This window comes from Fukomys damarensis, unplaced genomic scaffold (assembly GCF_012274545.1).
Source record: "Fukomys damarensis isolate Sample0158 unplaced genomic scaffold, DMR_v1.0_HiC HiC_scaffold_16, whole genome shotgun sequence".
NCBI lineage: Eukaryota > Metazoa > Chordata > Mammalia > Rodentia > Bathyergidae > Fukomys > Fukomys damarensis.
Genome location: NW_022900928.1, coordinates 101,254,537 through 101,276,189, shown reverse-complemented (window position 1 = coordinate 101,276,189; position 21,653 = coordinate 101,254,537). Strand labels below are relative to the sequence as shown.

The window sequence follows — 21,653 nt, the reverse complement described above, 5'->3', positions numbered from 1 at the left end:
ACACACATTCTATTAGTTCTGTCTCTGCAATGGGCCCTGACTTACAACACTGGCTGTGCTGAGAGGATGGGCTCACCCACCTCCTGACAGTGTGCAAGTCCTGATGACAGCATCTCCCAGTTGCAAATGACCAAATCAAGGGGGTGAATGGGGACTTTCCATGTAGCTGGGCAGCAAGGCATTCTGGGATTGCCTGAACATGTGTTGGAAAGACAGGAAAAAGGAAGTGCTTAGGTCAGCCGCCTCCAGAGATTCAGGAAGCCAGGATGAAAGCAGGAGTCTTCGCAATGGGCTCTAGGCATCTGAGCACTCTCCCTCCCATCTGGCCAGCCCCTCCCTCTTGCACTTGGTCTTGCTTCATCTAAGGCTGTGGCTCTGTCCTGCAGCAGAATGTGCCAGAGGCCCTTGGGCAGAGGGGACCTCCGCAGAATGCTGGGAAGTCCCTTCTTCCTATGGCCCCACCACTGGTCCTTAGATCCAGCAGCCCTCTGCCTCCCCCTACCCTGCAAGCCTTAGGATATGGCTGCAGACCAGGATAGACTTACTGCATAAAATCCCCTTCATGGTACTTGTGTTCCCCTGCCCCCAAGGACTCTTCCCACCTCTGTTGCCTGTCTGCCAGTTTCTTCTGACTGTTATACTTTCTATATCAGCCAGTGCTACACAAATCAGGGTTCTGTAGAAAAACAGACCAGTAAGACAGAGAAACAACAGATTTTCTCAGTGGAAATGGTACACATGGCTATGAGGACAGAAGTCTGAAGAAAATCTGTAGAGCAGACCAGCAGGCAGGAGCTCCTGCTGCTGATGCATTCAGGCAGAATTTCTTCTCCCCCGTCCCCCAGTTCTACTCTGTGGCCTTCAACTAATCCGATAAGTTCACCCACACTGCCAACGGCGATCCCCTAATTTAAAGCCAGCTGATTGTGTTAACCACATCTATAAAATGCCTCCCCAAGCTGGGTGTTGTAGAGCATGCCTATAATCCCAAAACTTTGGGAGGTGAGGCAGGAGGATCCCAAGCAGGAACCCAGCCTGCACAGCTTAGTGAGGCCCTATCAAAATAAAAGCAGCTGGGGATGTAGCTCAGTGTGAAGGGCCCGGGTTCCTGGGGGAAGGAGAGGTGGTCTGTGGTTGCTAACAACAAAAAGGGACAAGGGTGGAAAAATCTGATGGTGTGAGGGCCAAAGCACAAGTAAAGTGGAGATGACCTGTAGGATCTGGAATTAACACTCTTCCCCACTCCTCCATGTGTGAAAGGAACTTTCGTTAGTCAGCTTTGGGTGGGCATTATACCCTGCTGGAGTGTATTATCTAACTAGATGACAAGAACATGTTTTTGCAGAACAACACTGATTACATAAAAATAAATATCAAGAGGTTCCATTTGGCCCAGCCATCCCTCTAGATTCATTCATAGGAAAATGGATTCATATTGAGGATATACTCCTAAGTGAAATAAATAAGTCACACATGTGTAAATACCGAATAGTCTCTCTGGTGTGAAAAATTATAATAGTATATAAGATCCTAATGAGATAATTGACAGTGTGAAATAGGAAGAAAAGAGCTAAAGGTGTACGGAAAGTGGGAAGGGTAGGGGAAAGGGAATAAGGGAAAAGAAAAAAATATGAGAAAATGAAAAAATGAAAGTAAAGTGTTTGTAAAGGGGAAGGGGAAGAGGGGGTGAAGGGAGGGCAGGGACAAGGGGAAAAAATGAGAACCAAGACCTGTCATGTAAAGGTACAAGGTCCCAATAATGACTGTAACTGTACTGCATACCTAAAATGTACCAATAAACTCAATTTTTAAAAATTATCAAGTTTTTGTAAGCTGACTGCAAAATGTCTTCTAAGAATGAACAGCTTTGGTGCATTCTAAAACATAAAGTCCTTGCATTGGGAATGAGAACATTTTTCTAAAGAGCAGAAGTAGCTCAGAAACTTTGCCAGCAAATGGTGCCAAAAACAAAACAAAAAAGGAAGTGCAACTTTCCACCAGCTAAGGGTTCTGCAAGGAGGACACTGTCCATGGATTCAAGAATAACAGGGCCTCTGGCATGGATCTAGAAGTGTGGAAGTGATTCTTGGCCAGGAAACCCATTCCCAGTAGGAGCTGAGTGGGCTTCACCAGGACACACATACAGGAGCCTCTGTGGGTCTCTGTGCATATCAACTTCCCAGAATGGAGAGGAGCGTCAGACTTGTTCTTCAGGAACAGCTGCCACGCAGTAATACTGACGTCTGAATGTTCCTATAGCCCCTAGGGTGATGGTAAGAGAAGGAGGGACTTTTAGGAGGCTTTGGAGTGGCCAGGAATTAGATTAACACTCTTATAAAAGTGGCCCCAGAGAGAACTCTCCCTCCTTCTGCAGTGTCAGTGAGAACTCATCAGCAAAGAAGCAGCCCTGACCTACACCAAATCTGTCAACACCTCGATCCTGGACTTCTGACCCTCCCGAACTATGGGAAATAAATTTCTGTTTGCAAACCACTGGGATTAGTGTCTTTCATTATAATAACTAAATGGACTAAGACTGCGACTAATGCAGGATTGTATTTAGGAACTGAATGTGTTTATTTGGGGACTAAACAGATATGTCCTAATCACCAAAGTCTTGACTGTCACCTTATAGGTGATTCTGCAGATGAGACTACTTAGGGACCTTGAGGGGAGGTGGTTATCCAGGATTAACTGGACAGACCCTAAATGCAATCACAAGTATAAAATGAAAGGAGGCTGAAGGTCAAAGGGACAGGAGTAGGACAACAAATCAGAGGCCAGAGTGTTATTTGTGCTTTGAAGATGGGAAAGCAGCCACAGGCCAAGGAACACAGGTCTGAGCTGGAAAAGGCAGGAAGAGATTCTCCCTAGGGCTGCTAGAAGGGAGGAGTGCAGCTTACACCTCCAATTTAGCCCTGCAACACTCACCGCAGACTCCTGACCTTCAGGAATGTTAGAATCTGTGCTCTTTCATACCTCTCGGTGTGTGGTAACTAGTCAGGGCAGTTACCGGAAATCACTGCAGGAACCGGAGAGGAGATAAATGGTCTTCAAACTCAGTACTGCCAAAGCTTCTCCGCATAGTTCCCCTGGATGTGTCTGGAGCCAGTGGGGAAGGAGGATGCCCTTTCGTCTTTGCAGTCACAGCGGCAGCTGCACACTTGGGTGGCCTGTGGCCGTTACCCTCACTGCAGTGGGCGGGAATGGGGCCAGTGGGCGGGCAGAAGCCGTGATCGGGCGTGGAGGGTGAATGTGTGTGCAGCTGGGAGAGGGGCCGCGGGATCTCAATTGCTATCCTTCGGGCCCTAGTTCCCTGGATTCCTCCTATGATTCTTGTCATTACCTGGCTCCTTCCCTCCATTTCCAAGAGCCAATAAGTTTCATCGCCTGTTTTGAGTTAGACTGTTACAGGAACTCTTCTGGCCCCTGAGGCGGCAGCTGCCGACCATTCTCCATCATTTCTTGTCATCCTCTGTTGTTGGCCTGCTTCAGTGTCACCAGCTCAGGCTACTGGCCACTTTCAGAGCCAGTGGCTTCTGCTGTTACCAGCTCTTTGTACTGGCTCAGCATGCTGTACTCAAGATAGAAGTTATGATAGGCAAGAATATGCCATACAGAAAGAGGCTTTATTAGAAATTGTGCTGCGGCACAAAGGGGAACAGCACACAGGCTGAATCTGCCAAGGGTATGGGGTTGTTTATGAAAGAAATGAGGTGGGCGAGCTCTTCTTGTGCAGCATCAGACTTTGTTTAGTGGTGGGGAGGGGTGGGACTTCTCATGGACCTGACCAAGGAGGGCTGCAGAGGGGCAGAGTCACCGTCTGGAACATGTTCTCATACGAATCCTGCCACAGCCAAAGCAACCATCTCCTAGGGCAGCTGTGGGTGCCTGAGGTAGCCTGAAGAGCTGCAAGCCATCATGGGGCAGCAACAGAAGAAAAGTGGAGATGCCCCAGGGTGAGCCTCAGGCCTTCCCTCCCATCTCACTGCACCCCTGGGTGCCACTCCAGAACTTGGCTCCCTCGACCTGGTTACCCTCGTCCTACTGGAAGGGGTCTGGTAGCCATCACCCCATGGCCCTGGGACACCCAGGTCCCATTCACTCCTGGAGGGGAGGCAAAAGAGAAGTGGGACGATATGGAGCCACAGGCAGAACAGAGCTAAACCACTGTCCTGCCTCAACAAGCTGGGAGGCACTGGCTCCCCAGAAACTGGGAGGAGGTGCAGGACAGTCAGAGTGCTCTACACGCTGCCAAACACAAGCTTCAGTGGAGGGATTAGGAGGCCACAGGGCCCTGCCACCTCTTTGGAAAAGAGATTTGCTTTGTGTCGCTTTTCAGCAAACAGCCCCTCCCCTGCCTCCTCCGCCTTCTGACCAATCACAGTGCTGCACGATGGAAAAGCAGAGTCCTACTGGATCCCAGCAAGCTGGTCCAAGCTGGAGTTGGGAGAGCAGTGGAAGGATGCGCTATGGCCCGTGGTGGTCTAGGGCCCCAGGCGTGACCTGGATCAATCCTCGAGGGCAGCCTGGTGTGGGGGCCCAGCTGTCCTCCGATACTGGTCTCCAGAACACCCTGCAGGGGCTCTGCTAATGGTGTCCAGGGGCAAAGGGCAACTTGGCTGGTGTCCTCTTCGGTCCGGCCCAGGCCAGAAGGGCAGTGTGCAGGCACAGGGGCAAGTGCAGAGCCGAGTGCCAGCACCCCAGGGCAAGCTGTAGACCTCTGCAGCCTGCAGTGTGTCCCCAGACTCCTTGTGGATCTGAGCCCAGGCCAGCAGGCCTCGCTCCTCCTGGCTTCCTGATGGGGGACAGCAGAAGTCAAGACCCGCAGCACACCTGCCACTGACCCCCACACATGCCCACTCCCTCTCTCTCCTCATCCCTCCCGCTCCACCTCCTCTTCCTCCAAGTCCACCCTAAAAACCACACCTCAGCCTCTCTTCAGGGCTGCTCTAAGCTCCTACTCTTCAGGTACCCAGGAGTCCCTCACCCTGCATGGCCAAGTAGGAAACACAGAGCTGGCCTCCACTGCATCCTAATGGTTGTGGGCACAGATGCACTTCACATTTGGCAGCAAGTAGTGGCATGGCAAATGGAACACCACGAAGCAGGTGTGGCCACAAGGATCCTCAGGAGAGGCCGAGGGCAGACAGATGAGAGAGACCTGGCCACACCTTCCAGAAGTCACTCTGGACTGACCCTCTGCGCCCTTCACTGTCTACCCTGTACCCCCAGTTTGCTCACCATAAAGATATGAATGAAGGAAGGAATATGTGTGTGGTCTCCCTCAGCAATTAGATTGCAGGCTTTAAGAGATCCAGGCTGAGTCTTTTTCCTTCTGTTGCTGGTGTAGCTCCTGTTTTAGGGCTTTGCTACGGACTGATCTATGTCTCCTTAAAATTCATATGTTGAAACTCTAATTCCCAGTATCCCAGAATTGGAGACAGGGGCTTTAAAGAGGTAATTAATTTGCAACGAGGCCTTCCAGATGGGCCCTAATCCAATATGCACGGCATCTTTATAAAATGTGGAGATGAGGACCCAGAAAGACACCAGGAATGCCGTACTCAGAGGAAAGGTCACTTGGGGACATAGTCAGAAGGTGGCATCTGCAAGCCCAGGCGAGCCCTCAGGAGAAGGCAAGCCAGCTCACACCTGGATCTCTAGCTCCCTTTCCTGTTGTTTAAGCCACCCCCATCCGCGAATCTGTGATATTTTGTTATAGCAAAGGCCTTCATCACCCCCACCTCACTTGGAGTGTGCTGGGACCACCCTGTCACAGCTGGTGGCCCAAATGCTGCCCATCTTCCAGCTCATGGGTTGGACCTACCTGGAATGGTGTTGTCCAGAAGAAAGCCCAGAAATCCCCCGATGAACATGCCTGTGGTGAGCAACACCTGGATGATCTGGTCCAGCTGGAGAATCCCTAGAGTGAGACACAAGTGACCAGTTCCCAGGGCCCAAGGGCCTCGCCGCTCACACCCACCACGGTGACGGGAGGACGGAGAGCAGTCACCTGTCTGCAGCTTCTCAGGATTCCTGTTCACCCAGCTGGGAATGGCCATCCCACAGGAGATGGAAAAGCCAAAGATGAAGAGGTTCCTGGACGAGTTCATGTTCACATACTGCAGGAAAAAGGCCAGGCGCTCGCACACGGACACCATGGCTGACTACAGCGCTCAGGGGCTTTTGGCCATTTACTTCTTCTATTTGGAGGCCAGTTTGGCTTCCAGGATGAAGGATCTCCCATTCTCCACCTCCCCTGTCTCTTCCTCTGGCCCCCCCCAACCCATATTCTCCTCAGTCCTGTGGGCTCCTCTCACGAGGGGCAACGCTGCTGCCTTTCCAAGGGTGCCTTACCCCCTCACCTGCAGATTGGAGATCCCCACGGCGCTGATGACCCCAAACATGACGAGGAACAAGCCTCCGATCACAGGGGTTGGGATGGTCGCAAAAGCAGCCCCGATCTTCCCAAAGACACCCATCAGGAGCAGCACGCAGCCTGCGACAACAATCACCCTCCTGCTCCCCACCTGCAGCACCCAGGGAGAGGGGACGGGGAGGTGCCTTTGTGGGAATAAAGCCACATAATCCCCAAATCCTTCTGCTCCCAACTGGATTTGGGAAAGGCTGAGAGCATGGTCCTGGGGCCCAGCCTCTGCCCTCTCCTCCCCTAAGAAGCTTATGTGTTGAGGTAGCGCCATGCTTCGTGCATCACAGGAGGCCAGGGCAGGAAGGAAACCAAGAAGAGGGCTCAGTCAGACTTCTCCTTCTGTAGACCAGAAAGCCAAGGCTCAAAGATGGGAGAGAGGAATGCAAGGCCACACAGGAACCACGCACAGTAACCCCAGGTTTCCTCTGTCAGTTTGGCCCTCTGTCTCCAGGGTTCTGTCAATGGCCTATCACTGGCCAGTTTACTCATATCCATTTCCGTGGTACCTGTTACTTTGTAAGTCTTGGGGAGGGGCAGATACCAAGCCAGAGATCTAGTAAATAAAGTAGCTAATTTCTAATAGCAATATAGGGTATTGCTGAAGACAGTCACAAGGTGACAGGGACAGTCACTGATCACAGGGTCTGGGGTTCTGGGGCTGAGGGCTGTACGGAAGGTGGTCAGTGGTGGCCCATTCGGAGGACAGCATTCAGCTGGGACCCAAGGGAAGAGGAAGAGGCGCGGGCGCACTTGAAGATTTGGTGGAAAAGCGTTCTACAGAGAAACACTAAGTGCTGACTCTGTGGTGACTTGAGATCAAAGGGAAAATCGTGTGCTTGAGCCACAGTGACCTGCGGAGAAGAGGGGAGAACTCAGAACAAAGCCTGGGCTCCGTCCTGCAGGGCCTTGGGGGCCCAGGGAAAGAGTCAGAATAAAGTCAAAGGAGAATGCTTGAGCAAAAATGTGGTCTATGAGTACGGTAAGGTGCTATTTGGCCACATAAAGGAAACTCGGACACTGGCTACAACCTGGAAGATCTCACACAATGTTGAGTGAAACAGGTGGTCACAAAGCAAGACCAGCAGTGGCAGTGACTCTACTAGGCAAGGTTCCCAGGCAGGAGTTGAGTTCATAGAGACAGAGGTGGGGTGGCGGCTGCCCGGGCATGGGGCAGGAGGGACTGGGCAGTCGTTTAGCAGGTCAGAGGTTCAGTGCTGCAGGACAAGAAGAGTCCTGGGGCAGGGGGTGCTGATGGCTGACAAGAATGTGACTTCCCTTAACACTACCACGATGTGCATTTAGAGATGACTGAGAGGACAAATTTAAGTCTGTATATGTGACCACAATAAAATACATACATGATATATGTGTGTGTGTATGTGTGTGTGTGTGTGTGTGTGTGTGTATGAAGTAAAAAATCCAAAGACAAGAAAAATCTCCAATAGATGGTTTTTAAGCAAGGTGGTGACATGATGTGACTTTCATTTTAAAAACCTCCCTTGTGAGAGCCAGGCGTGTTGGCACATTCCTGTAGTCCTAGCACTTGAGAGGCTGAAGCAGGAAGATGGCCACGAGTTCGAGGCCAGACTGGACTATATAGTGAGTTCAAGGCCAGCCCGGATTATACAGAGAGACCCTGTTTCAAAAAATAAAAATCTCCCCCATAAAAGTCATTTCATTACTATTAATCAATACATTTTCTCTGATAGGACAATAGTAGATTTTCTCAACAGGTCATGGTCTTAGGTTTTAGGTCATGACCTAAGGCTTCCGCTTCACTTTGTGCAGGCTCGTTTAGCACAGAAGCCTGGGATGGCCCCTTACCCTGGTATCATAGCATAGCTGGCCCACTCTAGCACCTTAAAAGTTCATTTCCACAAGGGTCCGTTGTTGCTCTGCAGCCTGAACTTTCATTTCAGTTGATTCTCAAGACGTTTGACCTGGTTGGAATCACTCCTAATTAGCACACTGGGCACGCGTGGGGTTTGTTGGGGAGCTAGGAGTTTTGGAATGCTGAAGAAATAAGTTTCAGTCACTTTGTTACAGTGGCTTTTAGATCGTAAAATGAAATGAAGTTTCTACAAAGATTTAAAGAACGAAAAACAGCCCACCTGGTGTGAGATTGTGGACCGCAGTCCATACCCACCCCAGCAGAGCTGGGCCCAGTGCTGGGTGCCCACTGCTGCTCCTGGGACTGGGTTACAATCTCTCCCTGTGAGGTGAAAATGGCCTCTGAGTTTCTACTAGAAACTCCTCTGGGTGGCACTGTGACAGTGGATATGCATCGTTAAACACCGTCCAACATTGCAGGGTGCACACCTCCAGAGGACACCCTAACACGAACTCTGCCCTGTGATTCCACCACGCATGCCACTGTGGGGAAAATCAAGAGGGCTGAGGGGTGCAGGAGGATGACCATGCCAGTGTGGCAGAATGGGTCCCTCACTTCTCACTCAATCTTGCCATAAACCAAAACCACCTAGAAAACGAAAACTTCAGTCTTAAAAAAGTGACCCCTGACTTTGAGGCACTGCGTATCATTCTCCAGAGTTAGGGCCATACTGCAAATGCTCTTGATTTAATGCCTCGCAAGGAGTCTACAGTCAATTCGTGTATTTAAACAGTTCTTGACTCTGTTTCTCACTCATATGTGTCTATAAAAGATTCTATAATGTAGCTGGGTGTGGTGGTGCATGCCTGTGATCCCAGCACTCTGGGAGGCTGAGGCAGTAGGATTTTGAGTTCAAGTCCAGCCAGAGCAACTCAGGGCCTGTCTCAAAATAAAAATAAAACAAAATAAAAGGGGCTGGGGATGTAGTACAGTGTGAAGGCCCTGGGTTCAAGCACCAGTACCACAAAATAAAAAAGGGGAGGAGAGGAAGAGAGGGAGACCATAATGTAGTTTTAATTTTTCAAGATGATGAAGTTCTGAGGATGTGTTTCCCAACACTATGAATATAATACTTAAAAATTAATATGGTATCAAGTTTTACGTTTGGTCCTTTTTACCACAATCAAATCTTTAGAAATGATAATCTAGTGTCAACTATGCAGCAATAAAAGTAGATTATATATTTGTTTATTTTTCCCTCTCTGGCCTAACAGCTTATTTATTTATTTTAGGGGTTTGTTTTTTGGTTTTTTGAGACAGGGTCTCACTATGTAGTTCAGACTGCTCTGGAACTCACTGTGTAGCCCAGGCTGATCTCGAACTTGCAGAGATCCTCCTGCCTCAGCCTCCCAAGTGCTGGTATTACAGGCATGAGCCACCACACCCGGCCTTGGCCTAACAGCTTATTTATTTATTTTAGGGGTTTGTTTTTTGGTTTTTTGAGACAGGGTCTCACTATGTAGTTCAGACTGCTCTGGAACTCACTGTGTAGCCCAGGCTGATCTCGAACTTGCAGAGATCCTCCTGCCTCAGCCTCCCAAGTGCTGGTATTACAGGCATGAGCCACCACACCCGGCCTTGGCCTAACAGCTTATTTATTTAACTATCTGTATTGGAAATTTTTACCACATCCAAAGAATGTTTTGTTTCGTTTAGGAGCTTGACAGTTAACTATGGAAACAAGGGTGTGCCATAAGCACAATAGATCGCTTTGTCAGGTTCAGCCAATGCCCTTTAGACATGTTAATGGTCTTACAAGGATGGCAGTCAGTCCCCAGTCCTATTACCACGTGCGCTCACCACACAGCCCTGGGCCTCTTTGGCCCCAGGACTGACCTCTGGGCTGGAAGCCACGGCACCCTGGAGAAGTGACAGTAGCTCTCTGGATGGGAGCTCTTCCTCGCGAAGGTGCCACCCAAAGCAACACCTCAAAGAGCCACCCTGGGGAGGTGAGGGGCCCAACAGTGCCTCAAAACTGATACATGTCCTACTTGACTATACCCTGTTCCCTGCCTGCATGTCTTTCCTTTCCCTTTCTCACCTGTAAAGGCCCTTAGTTTAGGAAAAATGTACATAGAAATTTTTTGTTTATTGATATAATGTTCTGTTTAGCTTGAGATTTGCTCCTGTTAGCAGGAATGGAAATGGTTGCTGTATTATACTTAGGGAGCCACCTGCTATATTCCTGTGTGGGTCTGTGACCTTCCTGTGGAGAAATGTTCCCCTCACGTGCAGCCCTGAGGCGCCTGGAGACCTTGGACAACTGGGTGTGGGGTGGGGCTCGCTCAGCCATCTGCACAGGGATTTTGGCTCCAGATGTGCCAGGGGTTACTCAGACCTGAGGCTGGGAAGGTGCAGTGTCACCAGCTGCACAGCAGAGCTGCCAAGAGAGCCATCGGACCATGCAAGTTGGATGGGGGTCAGGGCCTTTGTTCTTCCAACGCTCAGAGGACTTGTGCTGGGAACCACTGCCGAGATACACGAACCTTGTAGAAAGTGGCATAATAATATCATTCTTTCCTAAGTCACTTTAGCAAGCACCATTCCAAAGAATTCTTACTAACCTTCTAGAAACTTACTGACAAAAGTGAGAGGCTGTGCGGAGAGTGAGGGCAGAGGCCAATCTGATCAGAATTAGGCTAGAAGGATCCTTGGGCAGGCGTGTGGTAGGAGGATTTGAGATAGGCAAGGTCCTGGCAAAAGTGGACATGCAGCACCCCTGCAGGATCCAGGCAGGAGATGGAAGGGCTGTGGTGCTGCAGAAGGAGTGATGTTAAGAAAATAGAACCAGCCAGGGAGTTGTAGACAGTTAAGGGTGACCTGTTAAATTGACCTGTTGTTAAGTTGTAAGCAGTTAAGGGTGACCAGGGGGAGCGGTGAACTTGCTAAGAAAGGGCTGTAGGAGAAGTCAGGACAGGGCACTGCCTGGGTCCACAGAGGCCAGTGGGGGTAAAGTACCCTGGGGACATCAGGTGGCAGTGGCCAGGGTGCAACTGAATATGCAGCTGGGGCCCAGGTAGTGGACCCCCCGCCTAATTCTCATAAAAGACTTCCTTTCCTCCGGATTCAGAAAGCCACCTGGCCTGCCCACGTCAGGAAAGACAGTGCGGCAATGCCACAGCCCAGGAGGGCAAATGCAGAAAGCACAATGTGGCCCGCACAAAGACATCTGTCTTCACCTCTAAACTGTAGATGGCTTTGAGTGGAAAAGGACTCTAAGATGTGACTGAGTTAAGACCGGGTGGGTCCTTGCAAGCAGAGGTCCTTTCCAGATGAGGCAGGGAAGATGGCAGAAGGGACCACAGCCTCCAACAAAGCAAAGGTGAGCAAGTGCCCCCACCAGCAGAGCTTCCGTACAGGCAGGAGGACAGCGGGTGACACCTCCTCTACAGCCCCAGGAGACCCGAGTCCAAATCTGACCTCCCGTTAGAGAGACAAGAAATACGGGCTGTGCTGATTTGTTACAGTGTGGCAGATTCGGGGCCCAGCCTGTGGCCAGGAGCACAGCTGGAAGCCTTACCCTGGTGACGCCCAGTGCCCCGATGTTCTCACTGTAGGAGGTGGTGCCATTCCCCGTGCCCCAGGCCCCTGCCAGCAGACAACCGAGGCCCTCGATGCCGATGCCGCGGTTGATGGCGTGCTTCGGGGGGGGCGGGGCCCCCACCAGCCGGGCACAGGCGTAGTAATCGCCCACCGACTCCACCATGGAGGAGATCACCGCGGCGATGATCCCGAAGACCCCCGCCAGGCTGATGGTCGGGAGGCCCCACTGTCCTGAAAATGCAGGGCCAGGGCAACGTTCACTCAGAAGAGGCTGCTGAAGCCCAAGTCTTTGGTTGCCAGGGGAGTCCTGGGAAGGCTGGGCTCCCTTTTGTGAGGTCCACAGAACCCAGGAGATTCTGAAGGTCTGGTTGGAGGCCAAGGGCTCTGTCTTCCTTTCCCACCCACTCCCAGACAATGGGTCCTGAGCGACGCGGAGGCCGGTGTAGCCCAGCTCTGAGGTGGGTCTGGGATCACAGCCTTCCATCTACCACCCCAAGGGGTCTGTAGAACGACCCGGGGCCTCCTGTGTCTCCCGAGTCAGAGACGGACCTCCTGGGGCCGACCCTCCTAGTCAAACCCTCCAGAAGCCCTTAATCAATGCCAGTGCCCTGAGCCCCATGGGCTGTCCCTAGCAAGAAGGGCCACTGTGTGCCCCCTACCTGGGTAGGGGAAGCGAAACCAAGGGGCCTGGCTCAGGACACTGCCTCTGGAGTCGGTGCGGGCCAGGTACCCGTGGGCGGTGGGGTCCGAGGGGAGGGTGTCGGTGACGGTGAGCGCGAAACAGAGGATCCAGGACAGACAGAGGGCCAGCAGCACCTGCGGAGCAGCCACCTTCAGCGGCCAGCCCTGCCCCTTCCCCTGAGGGTGGCTTTGGGAAGATTCCCAGTCCTGCTAGTGAAGGGAGGCGTCTGCTGTGCCCTGGATAAACTACAGCGTTGAAGGAACAGGCTGGAAATGGAAGCAGAAAATAACCTGTGGGAGAGACTTGTGGCAAATTGTGGCAGAAATGCAACACACCAGGTACAGCTGGGGCTGAAAGGGTTACAGTTTGGTCTGTCCCCTGTTGCTGACTTCAGGATCTCGGAGTAAATTCTCTGAGCCTCAGATTCCTCCTCATCTGTGCTATGGAATTACAATTACTTCTCTGCAGGGCCTGAAACAGGGCTTTTAAATTTTATTTATTTTGCATTGGGAATTAAACTTAATTTTGAAACCAGGCCTTCCTAAACTGCCCAGGGTTGGGCTCAAATTTGCCATCCTCCTGCCTCAGCCTCCCCAAGTCCTGAGATTAAAAGCATGTGCCATCCCACCTGGTTAAAAGTTTCCTAAAGTGAGGCCCTCAGTTATATAGATTTTAAGTCTCCAGTGGTAGGAGCCCAGAACTGTATTTTTAACCAAGTCTCCTATGCATACTGAATTTTGGAATCACCGAGCTGTGGAGTTGTTGAAGGATCAATGAGATAATTATGTGGAAGTCCCATTTTACCTGAGAAATAAAGTTTACAGTTAAATTAAACTGGAAGACAGTGTGTGGCTGACACTACACACACCTGACAGAATTCACTGGGAAGAGTCTGAAAAGGGAGACCATCGTCATGATCAGTAACCGGCTCACCACAGAGCCATCTCGAAAGACCCCGTTCTAAGCAACGTGGCCCCCAGTAGGCTGTTTCTGGCTCTTGATGTTTCATCATTCGAGGTGACTTGGATGTCTACCAGGACCTTGTCATGAGGAGAAAGCTGTCTGTCCCACACTGGTGCCTGGAGCGGTGACCTGGGGCTCTGGGGAAAGCATTTGAAGGCAGACCCGGGGTGGCAGGCAGCAATCACTAGGGTGCACACCACACTCCTCGGGCTGCCCCCTGCCCTAGGATGAGGCCACCACAGACAGGACATCACTGGCCGGGGGACTGTGGGCATGGAGAAGGTGCTCCACCTGCACTCTCCAAGGCCCTTTCAGTGCACAGGGCAAGGGGTGCTTCTTACAGGGAAGACCTGAAACACGTAGAGTTTTGTGGTGCGACACTTCCTCCATCCTTCATAGACAGGCACAGGCATGGAGACATTCTTCAGGTACTGAGAAAACAGCACGATGAGGAAGATGGTCCTGAAACAGGAAGCAACAACCACACCCAACCTGCGTCAGGGCTCATCCTGAGCAGAGGGCACACAAGGCTTAGGGTGGCCAGGGAGTGAGTCACCCTGAGTCTCTGGGAGCAGGAGCCTCACTGGGAGGGTCCCAGCCAGACTACTCCTGAGCACAGACAGAGTCCTGCCATCTCTGAGTGGGGCTCGGTCTTGGAGAAAGAGTGGGATAGCATGCTCCTGGTTCTGGGGAGTCACACCGACCCAGCAGTTACAGCCAACGGAGTGGGAGTCAGGGACCATCTTTCCACCCAGGCCCCTCTGTGGGCCAGATGGTCCTCACACCTCACCCGAGACCACAGAAGGCAGGCTGAAGGACAGTCTCACGCCTTTAAGTGAGGAAGCTGTTTGTCATGAAGCCTCCTGAGCCTCCCTGCTGGCTGCCCTCGCCTCCTCTGCACACCCTATGACTTGTGGCTGTCCCCAGATTGCACTGAGCCTTATCTCTGTCTTACAGACAATACCACACTTGAGATAGCACCCTTTGCACCTTTCCCAACTCCATGAAAACCTAGTTGGTGAGTGGCTGGTAGGATCAACTTTTTGTAAACACTGTGTATTCTTACTATACTTCTTGTGATTAACTCATTATCTGTGGTTATTAGTAAGATAAAATAATTAACAGTATTAATGAATGATAGGTAGCACCTTTGGTTCTTAAAAGGTTTGACAGCCTGGAGTCCCAGCTTTCTGGGAGGCTGAGACAAGAGGATCACAAGTCTGAGCCCAACCTGAGCAACTTAGCAACTTAGTGAGATCATTTCTCAAAAAAAAAAAAAAAAAAAAAAAAAAAGGCTGGGGTGTAGTTGGGTGTGAAGCTCTAGATTCAATCCCCAATAACACACAACACACCACACACCCCCCCACACACACACAAGCATGATAATGTTCACTGAAGTATTTGTAAACCACAAGAGTTTGCCAATATCTTGGACCCTATTACTCTTACTAGGTGATATATCCAGAGTACTTACAGGAAGGAGATCCCCCAATGGACTCCAGCGTCATTGCCCGCAGAATCAAAGAGAGGCAGGGCTACCAGAGAAATGGTCGGAGCAATGGTCAAGGGGCCGATGAAGCGCATGAGAAAGCCAATGAGGCCCGAGAATCCCACCAGGATCTGCACACAGGAAGCCACCATGATGGCACCCTGCAGCTGAAGGGAGAGAAGGCTCAGTCCAGTCCCAGCTACCATCGCATCCCCAGCTGCTGGGGCTCCCCACCAGACCCGGCCACCCCAAGGCAGTGCCTCCCAGCAACAGAGGCAGAGCTGGAACCCAGAGGAAGTGGGAAGAACAGCGCCAACTTCCTCTTTTCAGCTGGGTTTCCAACTCCCTGTTGGAGGGCTTCATTTAATGTGACATTTTTTGGGAAATAGGCTTCAAAATTACTCATCCAGCACAGTCGCGGTGATGACACTGACTTGCACACTAGCATGATTCAGTGATGGACTGAACATCTGGCTGCCATATTTTTGTTTTCCCACTTTCTATTGCAGGGGTAGGCAGACTCCGTCTGTAAAGGACCAGTTAGCGGTTTTAGGCTTTCTGGGTATACAGGCTCCATCACAGCCTTTCCAGACAAGATAACAAGTGAGCGTAGCTATGTTCCCATAAAACTTTACTTATAGCCACTGGCATTTGAATATCATATAATTTTTACATGTCAAGATATATTATTCTTTAGGATTTAAAAAAAATATCATTTAAAATGTAAAACCATTCTTAGCTCATAGGCTATTCAAAAATAGGCAGTGGAGCTGGGTATGGTGGTACACGCCTGTAATCCCAGCACTTGGGAGGCTGAGGCAGGAGGATCACTGTGAGTTCGATACCAGCCTGGGCTACATAGTGAGTTCTCGGACCAAAAAAAAAAAAAAAGGCAATGGCTCCTGGGCTGTAGTTCACCAACCCCTGATCCACCAGAATGAACGAGTTTACTTTACTTCCCCTTTCTGACTTTAACTGTGTAGATGTTGTACCTTTGATTTTTATTCTTTGGGAACCAAGACCTGTCATGTAAAGGTACAAGATCCCAATGATGAATGTAACTGTACTGTACACCTAAAATGTACCAGTAAATTCAATGAGAAAAAGAATGATGGACTATTACTGGCCATCAAAACTCAAAAGTTATTCTTAACCTTTTTTTGGTACTGGGGTTCAAACACAGGTCCTTGAGCTTGTGAGGCAGGTGGTGGCACCACTGAGCTAAACCCCCGCCCCTATTCTTAACTTTTTAATATGAATACTTCATATAACAAAGTCTACAGTTAACTAAATTTCCTAGCATCCTCCAAAATAGTATAATGACTGTAGAAAAATTTAACTCCCATCACCATCTTAGGTTTTCCATATTATTATTGTCAAATATTTGTTTGTTTATATTTCCACTCTCATAAGTGTGAATTTTATTGTGTTTTCCTATAATCAATACTCAGATTTACCATTGCTGTGGACCAAATTGTGGTCCCTCCCAAATTCATTTGTTGTTGGTACTTAGAAAGGGGGGCTTGGGTAGTAACTAGATTTAGATGAGGTCAGGAGAGGGGCTCCATGATATCATTAGTAGCTTATTTTAATAAAAGGAAGACATCTCCCCTCCTCACATCAAATACCAAGGAAAGACTGCGTGCAGACAGCTAGAAAATAGCAGTCTACAACCCAAGCAGAGGGCCCTAACAAGAACCCAATCATGCCGGCACCCCACTATCAGACTTCCAGCCTCCAGAACTGCAAGGAGATCCACTTCTGTTGCTTAAGTCGGCCAGTCTCTGGGGTTTTTGTTACGGCAGCCTGAGCTGACTAATACACACATCTTATTACCAAGCACTCTTTGATTCAAGATTTAATATCCTTTTGCCTGAGGAATAACCTTGAGTAGTTATTTCAATAAAGGTCTGTGATGAATATTCTCTCTTCATCTCTGTTTAACTGAAAATGTCTTTAGTTTGCCATCAGGCCTGTGTGATATGGAGTTAAAATGCTCCATTGTCTTCAAGTCTCTGATGTTGCTGGGGAGAAGGCTTCTGAATGACTGCGTGCTGAATGAACACTTGGTGTTCTTTTGTATGCAACTATTTTTCATGTTGCTTCTAATATTTTTTCTTTGTATTTGATATTGCAGTTTCATCATGGTGTGTCTAGTATTGGACTTATTTTATTCATTACATTTGGGACTTGGTGTGGTACTGATCAGCCTGAGTAGCATTCACATCTTGCCCTAAACTAGTCACCGTCACATCTCTTCTATTACTGTCACTTTTGCCTTTCTTTTTCTTATCACCCTTTGGAATTCCTATTAGATACAACTTGCCCTTCTCCTTCTCTTTCTGCATTTCTTATTCTCTATTTCATATTTCCCATCTTTTTGCCCCTCTGTACTGCATTCTGGATTATTTCCTTAGATCAACTTTTTTATAAGAGTCGGAGAAATTTGTTGAGTGAAAGATAGCTTCTAAGAGAGACAGAAGGGGGACTGGAAAATGGGTTGCCCACTCACCCAACTTCTCAAAGGTGTTTTATGGGACAAAGCCATGAGGTGAGGCGGGCTCTCCTCAGATCACCTTTTAATCCTTTCATTCATTTCCCTTTAACTATGTTTAATGCTGTTTAGCCATTATATGCATTTTACAATTACAATGATTTGATTATGTATTTGTATTACTAAAGGTCTGTTTGGTTCTATTTTTAAATTCCTGTTTTGTTTAATCTTTTGTATTATGGTTTTTATTGTTTCTCTAGTCTCTTAAATTAATTTAAACACTTTGATTTAATAGCCTCTTTCCAAATATTCAATTATCTCTTGTTTCTGCTGAATGTCTTTCATAATGTCATGAAATTTACATCTGTGGGCTCGTCTTCCAGGGAACTGTTTATTCCTGTGGAAATTTTGTGTACCCTAGAATGTGGAAGTGAGCCAACAGAGTGATTTTACATTTGCTTTTGCTCAGAACCCTGGGTGGTTCAATTGACAAGGCCAGCTTTTAGTTTCTCAGCTTGAGAAACTTTCTTCCATACCACTGTGTGTTGGAGTTTCTATTTCTCATGCAAATCTATATTCCATCACTTCCCACAGCACCCTGGGAAGAATAAAAAATGTCCTCGCTAATTCCTTTGGCTTGTGGGTAGAGTCTTTATAGATCTCCATTCCTTTGAGGGAGTGTCCTTTCTAGCACCGGTGAATCATGAAAACACAGGCTTCTAGCCTTTGGTTCTATATTGGGGTCTGGTTCATCATCCTACTATTATAAACTCCATGATTCTGGCTAAAAGTCACATCTTCTAGAAAGTGGTCTTTTCTAGAAATTTCATTCCTAGAAAGTGGTGCATTTTCCCTTGACTTTAAACTCAAGTATGCATTTGAAAATTCATCCATCTTTTTTTTTATGTTGGTAAAGTGAATGGGCTCTGTGTAATTTAAGTTACCACAAAAGTGGAAGGTGAAGTTTAATTGGTCTGATGTATTGGAAACTGAACTTGCCATCTCTTTCCACAGTTTTCTACTTCTGAAACCACCAATTTTCCGAAACAGAATCACTGTTCACTCCTCCCTCCCCATTAGTTTTTTTTAATTTACTGAGTTTATTGGTACTTTTTATGTATACAGTACAGTTGTATCCATCATTGGGATCTTGTATCTTTATATGATGTATCTTGGTTCTCATTTTTCCCCTTATCCCCGCCCTTCCTTCACCCCCTCCTCCCTTCCCAATTTACAAAGACTTCATTTCTGTTTTTTCATTTTCTCATATTTTTTCTTTTCCCTTATGTCCTTTCCCCTACCCTTCCCACTTCCCCTAATCCTTTAGCCCTTTTCTTCCTACTCCCCATTGTTTCTTGAGCTCTGTGCATCCTGGCTCTGCTACTGGTGCTGTGTTCCTATTGCTTTCCTCTGTGACTGGGATTATGATATAGTTGGCCTGGTGACAGTTGATTATTTCCAGCCTTGAGAATACGATTCAGTGAGCCATGAGGAGTCCACCCCGATAGGCTGACTCAGTGAATTAAACCAGTGAATTAATTATACTTAATGAAATTGAAAGTCCTTTCATTTATAGGGCTGGTGAGAAATATTTGACCAGCAGAGGGAGCTAAAATACCACTGATAAAACTGGGTTTGTGACTGCCTGGGGGTTAGGGGCCAAAGACAGACTGACTACCTTAGACCTGGGCAAGAGAGCCCCTGTTTTGAGCTGTGTGTTTTAAACCAGAAATAAACTTTCCCTGTCAAAGGCCAGAGTAGATATTTTAGAGTTTTTAGGCCACATGTGACTTCTGCCACATAACCTTTTTTTAGACAACCTTTTAAAAATATAAACCATTTTTCACTCATAAGCAGGAAAAAAAAAAAAAAGGCCAAACCAAACAAAAGAACAGATTACATATGGGATTTGGTCCAAGAATTGCAGCAACCCATACAACGAAGCATGCAAAGCGGGAGAGAGCGGTGGAAGATGTAGAAAAAAATGAAGAAACCAAGACTGTTCTCGAAAGCTGAGACCAGGTGAAACCATAGCTTGTTGGGAGTGAATGGCCGCCTGGAGTCGCACGTATTCTTTATAGTGGAAGGCAAACAGGAAGAGAGGGCAGGGCAACTGGCTACGTGGCCTACATGGCCTAGGCAGGACTTGGTGTGATGGGGGCAGGTGAGGAAGGGAACAGGGCCGGATGTAAAATGTAACTGTCTCCGGGGGCTGTGCCATCCCAGGTCTACAGTCTTAGTCAAACAGTCTGTGTCTGTTTGATTATCTAATCAGTAGGGAGGAGAAAGGCAGTCGGGAGAAGGTGAAAGGCCATCTTCAGGCTCGGCCTGCAGCAAAGAATCATCCTTTGCTGCCTCTTGTTTTGAGGGTTTCTACATGTCACCAGCATAAAAACAAACAGAAGGCATATTAAAGGAAAGATGGAGGTCTCTGTCGCTCACACTCTTCCTCTGAAAGGTGGATGCTCCTGAGAACAGCCATTTCGCTCTCCTCTCTGGCAGTCCCAATCCCTCCCACCCCATTTCCTCTTCTTCATCATACTTATGAGTTCCTGAAATTCCCCTCTTCTGTCTTCTTGTTGGAGTATCTCTCTCTCCTCCCCATGCTGCCCCACCGACCACACACACACACCAGGTTCCTGTAGCTCCTGACAGAGGATCTGTGTCTGTCTTGTATCCATCAGCATCTTAAAGACCAGGGTCTTTCTTGGCAGGGAGTTGGATAATGAATGTCGAACAAAAATGAACAGACAGACTCAGGAGTCCCTGTCTCACCCTTATAATCCTCCCACTTACTCCCCCCGGCCCTGTTACCTCTCGGATCCTCTTCTGCCATTCCTCAGTGAATTCAGGAGAGCTGGTATCCACCTGGCTGGCATTGAGTGTCCATTCTGGGCACTTCCAGGCTGGAAGAGAGAGCATGGCCAGAGAGGGCGCCACAAAAGCAAATGTGCCTCCCTGGAGAATGGGTAGCCTGCAGGAGGAGAAAGATGTGGTTACCCCAAGATCCTTCCACACTGGTCTGTTGCTAGCCCTAAGGAGTCTTTTGAGCCCAAGTCCTAGCTTGGTGTGGAGGCAACAGATGGCCCCTCCTCGTTCCAGTTGCAGGGAGCTCCTACCAAGCTCAAGTCATCCCATGAACCCTGTCAACCTCTGAACAGGAAGGAGAAGCAGTCAGGGGAAAGGCAGCCAAGCCTGTCTTCAGTCCTGGAGCTACAAAGCCAGACGAGAGTTAAGCACTCGGACACATTGTCGAGCCAACACTGAACTCGGTGAATACGTTAGTGGGTGCACTCCTTATTCCATCCCCCAAAACTCCTCCCCAGACTCCAGATCTCAGCACAGCTCACACAGGCACAGCTCCCGTCTATATCTGAACAGCCCAGAATCATGGTTGCCAGATTCCTTTATGTCCCCAAATACCAATAGCAAACCCAGATCTCTGTCTTCAGGATCCTTCTTATCACACAAATGGAACAAGTTTGAGGGCCATTCTCTGGGTGTACCCTGAGCCAAGCTCCTGGTGGGCTTCTCCCTCGGGCTTCTGCGGGAACTTCTAGCAGAAGTGCCTACCTGGCCTATGCGTCCATGGAGGTGACCCAAATGTAAGGTGACCCACAATCCTTGCTTCCCTAGAGGGCCAGAGGCCACCAAGTTTTACTTCGTCTGCTCTGGACATTGTGTGGCATAAGGACGCCAGAATTTTGATTGCATTTGTCACTGTGTCCCACCAACTACATGTAACTTTTTCCCCCAGGGCTGATGATCAAACCCAGACCCTTGTACGTGCTGCCAATGAGCCACACAACCCCCAGACCAAGGTACTTTTTGAGAACTAATCCTGGAAAGTTTTGAATCAGGGCTCTCTGAAGACAACGTAAAAGATTATTCTTGAGAATGACTGAACAGGTCTCATGTAAGGAAGACAGAATGTGTATGCCACTCCAGTGGGCTCCATGCCCTGGCTGAACACTAGAGGAGTGAGTGGCATCTGGGCCTTGCCCTAGGCAAATTCCCAGGCAAGTGCAATATGCATGTGGCCAGTGTCAAGATTCACGAATCAAGACCCACAGGCTCCAAAATAAGATGGAGCACATTGTGCACAGGGTTCATACACAGCTGGAATACGCAGCTGGTGATATATATATATATAATTAT

The 21,653-nt window shown here is 48.8% G+C and overlaps 1 protein-coding gene and 1 long non-coding RNA gene across 6 annotated transcripts in view; one reads left to right on the top strand and one right to left on the bottom strand.

Moving 5' to 3' along the window:
* Positions 1-4,426: 4,426 nt before the first annotated feature.
* LOC104856663 (solute carrier family 23 member 1) overlaps positions 4,427-21,653 on the bottom strand; it is a 55,111-nt gene continuing 37,884 nt past the window's right edge. For all 5 annotated transcript variants that reach the window (XM_010616182.3, XM_010616181.3, XM_010616183.3 and 2 more), the window contains 9 exons: positions 20,310-20,469; positions 14,987-15,168; positions 13,854-13,974; positions 12,527-12,683; positions 11,845-12,098; positions 6,369-6,533; positions 6,017-6,125; positions 5,831-5,926; positions 4,427-4,798 (listed from right to left, as the gene is read on the bottom strand). In XM_010616182.3, the coding sequence (XP_010614484.1) occupies positions 4,512-4,798; positions 5,831-5,926; positions 6,017-6,125; positions 6,369-6,533; positions 11,845-12,098; positions 12,527-12,683; positions 13,854-13,974; positions 14,987-15,168; positions 20,310-20,469 (1,531 nt within the window). In that variant the 3' untranslated portion in view covers positions 4,427-4,511. The remainder of the gene's footprint in view (positions 4,799-5,830; positions 5,927-6,016; positions 6,126-6,368; positions 6,534-11,844; positions 12,099-12,526; positions 12,684-13,853; positions 13,975-14,986; positions 15,169-20,309; positions 20,470-21,653) is intronic.
* LOC104856662 overlaps positions 12,635-21,653 on the top strand; it is a 31,012-nt gene continuing 21,993 nt past the window's right edge. The window contains exon 1 of the long non-coding RNA XR_778688.2: positions 12,635-12,887. This is a non-coding gene — a long non-coding RNA (uncharacterized LOC104856662). The remainder of the gene's footprint in view (positions 12,888-21,653) is intronic.